The 4,129-nt window shown below is 39.9% G+C and overlaps 1 protein-coding gene across 1 annotated transcript in view; it reads right to left on the bottom strand.

Annotated features, from left to right (window-relative positions):
* Positions 1-218: 218 nt before the first annotated feature.
* The window catches only part of UTP23 (UTP23, small subunit processome component), a 4,163-nt gene continuing 252 nt past the window's right edge, over positions 219-4,129 (bottom strand). Inside the window, exons 2-3 of the mRNA XM_008642632.2 lie at positions 1,855-2,029; positions 219-977 (exon numbers count right to left, since the gene is read on the bottom strand). Coding sequence (XP_008640854.1) covers positions 591-977; positions 1,855-2,029 — 562 coding nt within the window. The 3' untranslated portion in view covers positions 219-590. The remainder of the gene's footprint in view (positions 978-1,854; positions 2,030-4,129) is intronic.

The raw sequence follows: 4,129 nt of genomic DNA on the forward strand, positions 1-4,129 counted from the left end.
CAGGAATATCAACACATTGCACACCCTCCAGGATTTTCTTAATAAATAAAGATCAACACCAAGAGACATTGGTTCATATGGCACTTACAGAGAAATTTAGGCTGGACAGGGCTTTTGAGGGCTTGCGGTCTCTTTGCAAGAGTTAACTTTTGTATTCAAACAATAGAGATAAATAAGACATTGTGTTATTTTAGGTAAGTTTCATGATCTCCAACAAGCCAGTTGTAAAAACTAGTTTTATTAACAACCTCGATTTAGAAAGAAGTCTAATATCCCACCAACATCCACATGTAAGCCAAGAAGCATTTCTAAAAAATTGCTACATATCATGTGAATTTTGACACAAACCAAGATGCTGGAGAGAGTAACAAAATATGAGGGTTCCTAAGTATTTTGTCACAAACCCAATACTAAATAACAATAAATTATTAGGACAATAACCTACAAATGTTGTGATACAGTAATAAGCAGAACCATCTCATAAAAATAAATTTTAATATTAACAACTCAATTTCATATGACTGCATATTAATATTTTTTTTCCAAAGTTCTAACAATGTTCAAGCTCTGTGGTGTTTACAAAGATGGGTTTATTCTCCTTCATTCTTCTGCACTGACTGCATGGCCTCTGCTTTAACTCTATTTCGTTTTCTTTTTCTTCTTTTCTTCTTTTCAGCAGAAGGCTCCTGACCCTCCTGTGTTTTCTTCTTTTTCTTCTTCAGACAGCTGAGAGGATTGGGGCCGCCTGTCCTTTTGCGTTTTCTTCTCTTTTCACCTTCTTGCTTTACTAGTCCTTCTTTTTCTTTAAGCTCCACAATACTTTGTTTTTGGTACTCTGGAACAAGCTGATTTGTCTGCAACTTTTGAACAAATGCCAAAGATTTGGGAGAAGGTTTGTCTAGCACCATAGTGTTCTGAATAATAAAGAGGAGAGGAATGCCAGGCTTCCTTTTCACTTTGTTTGATAAGTCCTGGTCCTGCAAAATTAAATAGTTTAGTCAATATTTTTGGATTAAATGGTATTTGCAATTCAAATGCACCTACTTTTAATACAAAACTATGAAGATAAATTACATTATAAAAAAGATAAGAAACTTAATCTAGCAGATATACATGGCAGTGCCTTTCAGAGCACTCTAAATTTCAACTTCTCTCCTGACTAGCTGTATTTCTGATGCAAAATTTATCAACATTTTTTTTTCCTGCATGTATATGCATACATACATTTTTTGAGGAAAAAGTCCCAATTCACTTGTATGCAGACCACCATAACACAAGAAGTAACGTAATTTCTTCTGTAATAATTTTCAAACTCCTGTGTCTTACATAAATACGAAGAATTCTACTACAAACCATTTTATATATATTGTGTATCATTTATACATGCAGTCCCAATAACAAACCCAAGAAAAAACTGCCTTTCTTATTTGTATAGTTATTTATTCTTTACTTCAAGATTTTTTAAAATTGAAGTTATATGGATGTTAACAATTTCATTTTTCAGACTACTGTGCAAAGCAGTTCAGGGAAGGGGATGCACACACAAGCAATATACAAATTAGCATTCACGAGTTGTTTTTTACATGTCAATAGGTAGTCATGATGTTTTGTACACTTTCAGCTCAACTACTCAATATCATTACAAAGTAAAAAAAATCTAGTTGTTCAAGTAAGAGAAAAGATTACCTGATTCATAATCAGGAAATACATTAAAGAGCAAGTAAGGCTTTACATGATTAATTCCCACAAACTATTTAGAAACCTCATAATCGAGGTTATTGTAGGCTTCTTTATCCTTAGGTATCAAAGCATCACTTCAAAAGAAATGGACTTACATTTCCCATGAGCTTTTACCTGTGTAGCAATAAAGAAGTGATGAGGGTTGCCATCTTCAATCATGGAAAGTAAACAGGTTGAACCACTCACAGGATTCTTATGGTGAGAACAGCTTCGAACTTCAAATCTCTGGGCAATTAATTTTGCTCCATACAGTGCTTTCCCCAGTGATTCAAGTTCTTTTATAACACATCTGAAAACCAAAAGAGACAATGATTTTTAAACAAAAAAACCTCATACTTTTTACAACAGCAAAAGGCTGATGTGAGTTACTTAGGAATGAGCAACACCCAGTTGTTCAGGCTCTATGATTTGTAAATGGCAACGAGAAAAAAGCAATAGCCCATCTGAAGACATCAGCAAGGTTTCCTTGGCTGTAAACAAGATTAACCAGTAATAACATTAAGATATATTAAATGATTTAAAAATGATTCACATCAGTGACAATGCTGAGTCCTTAAATTTAAGTTTGGATACCACCTAGCATATGAACCACTACTTAACAAATAAAATTATTTTTTAAATTTAATTTATTTTAAAATTAACTTATTATAAAACTTTAAAATTTAATTTATTTTAAAAAATGGAAATAAAAGATCTGGGGAACAATAGGCCAGTCAGTCTCACCTCTGTGTCTGGCAAGATTATGGAGCAGATCCTCCTGGAAAGTACATAAATCATGTGGAAAGGTGACAGCCAACATGGCTTCACTAAGGGGAAATGATGAAAAATATGGTGGCCTTCTATGACAGAGTTACAGTGCTGATGGATAAGGAAGGGCAACAGATGTCACCCAACTGGACTTATGCAAAGCTTTTCACACTGCTCCACACAACATCCTTGTCTTTAACCTGGAGGCATGGATTTAACAGATAGATTACTTGGTGGATATGGGATTCACTGGAGGGTTGCACTTGAAGAGTTCCAGTAAACAGCTCAATGTCCAAGTGGAGACCAGTGACAAGTGTCATTCCCCAAGGGTTGGTATTGGGACCTGTTTAACATCTTTGTCAGTGACATGGACAGTGGGATCCAGTGCACCCTCAGCAAGTTTGCTATTGACACCGAGCTGTGTGGTGCAGTTGACTCTCTGGAGGGAAAGGATGCCATCCAGAGGGGCCTGGGCAGGCTTGAGATGGGCTTGTGTAATCCTTATGAAGTTCAACAATGCCAAGTGCAAGGTCCTGTATATGGGTCAGGGCAACCCAAGCACAAATACAGGCTGGGAAGAGAATGGATTGAGAGCAGCCCTGACGAGTGACCTGGAAGGTGTTGGTGGACAAGACACTCAACATGAGCTGGCAGTGTGAAAGCCTGGGCTGTGTCCAAGGCTGTATCAAAAGCAGTGTAGGCAGCAAGGTGAGGAAGGGGATTCTCCCCATGACTCCACTCTAGTGAGACCCCACCTGGGGGTCACAGCGAGTCAGCTCATTTCCCCAGCAAGGTTCTTTTCATAACATTGAGGTGCTGTCTCAGCAACTCAGTGTTCTGACAGCAGAGAAAATGAGTCCATTCAGCTGGCCTAAGTGGAACCTGGTCAAAATGACCAACAGATATTGCTGAAAGAAGCAGCAAGAAGTGACATTTCTACATGACAGGAATACAGTTTGGATCAAAACAATTCCCAAACACTTCACAGCTAAGGACATGACTCAATACTTTATACTGTTTGGAAGTGCAGGCCAGTTCCATATGCTGTGCAAGAAGGCTCAGTGTGTTTTTCAAGCCAAGGGTATACATCTTCCTGGTATTTTCACTAATTGCCTCCCTAGTGGGCAGTTGGCTATTCTGTGTTATTGCAGATATACAATGTAACTGGGTTTTTGTATTTTAATACATACAATAAACATAATTAAGTAATAACAAAGGCAACTTGGATGCAACTTCAGTATGTAGTGTACATGCTTTACTTCCATGTCTTTGTCTAGCACATCGTTGTCCTCTCTTGTCAACAGCTACTTTGGAAACAACCTGGCACTGGTAGGCTGCAGCTCCAGCAAGGCAGGAACTCGCCAGGCCCAGGAGATCTCAGCTTGCCCCTGCTGTTACTTCACCAATCAGACGCGGCGGGTGGGAAGGGCCTGGGAAGAGACCCACCCGGCCCTCCCTCACACAGCGGGCTTACCGCTGGCCCCTCATGCCACCTTCGGAAAGGCAGCAGGGTCTGAGGAATGCTCCCAACCTCTTGCAAGTCACCCTCAGCCCCCAGCGCCACCTCCTCCCCAGGGCCCCGGGAGGCCGGAGCGCGCTCCCCGCCGTCCCGCGTGGCGCAGGGCTGCGCGGCGCCGTCCCG

The sequence above is a fragment of the Corvus brachyrhynchos genome, unplaced genomic scaffold (assembly GCF_000691975.1).
Source record: "Corvus brachyrhynchos isolate BGI_N302 unplaced genomic scaffold, ASM69197v1 scaffold28, whole genome shotgun sequence".
In the NCBI taxonomy this organism is placed as follows: domain Eukaryota; kingdom Metazoa; phylum Chordata; class Aves; order Passeriformes; family Corvidae; genus Corvus; species Corvus brachyrhynchos.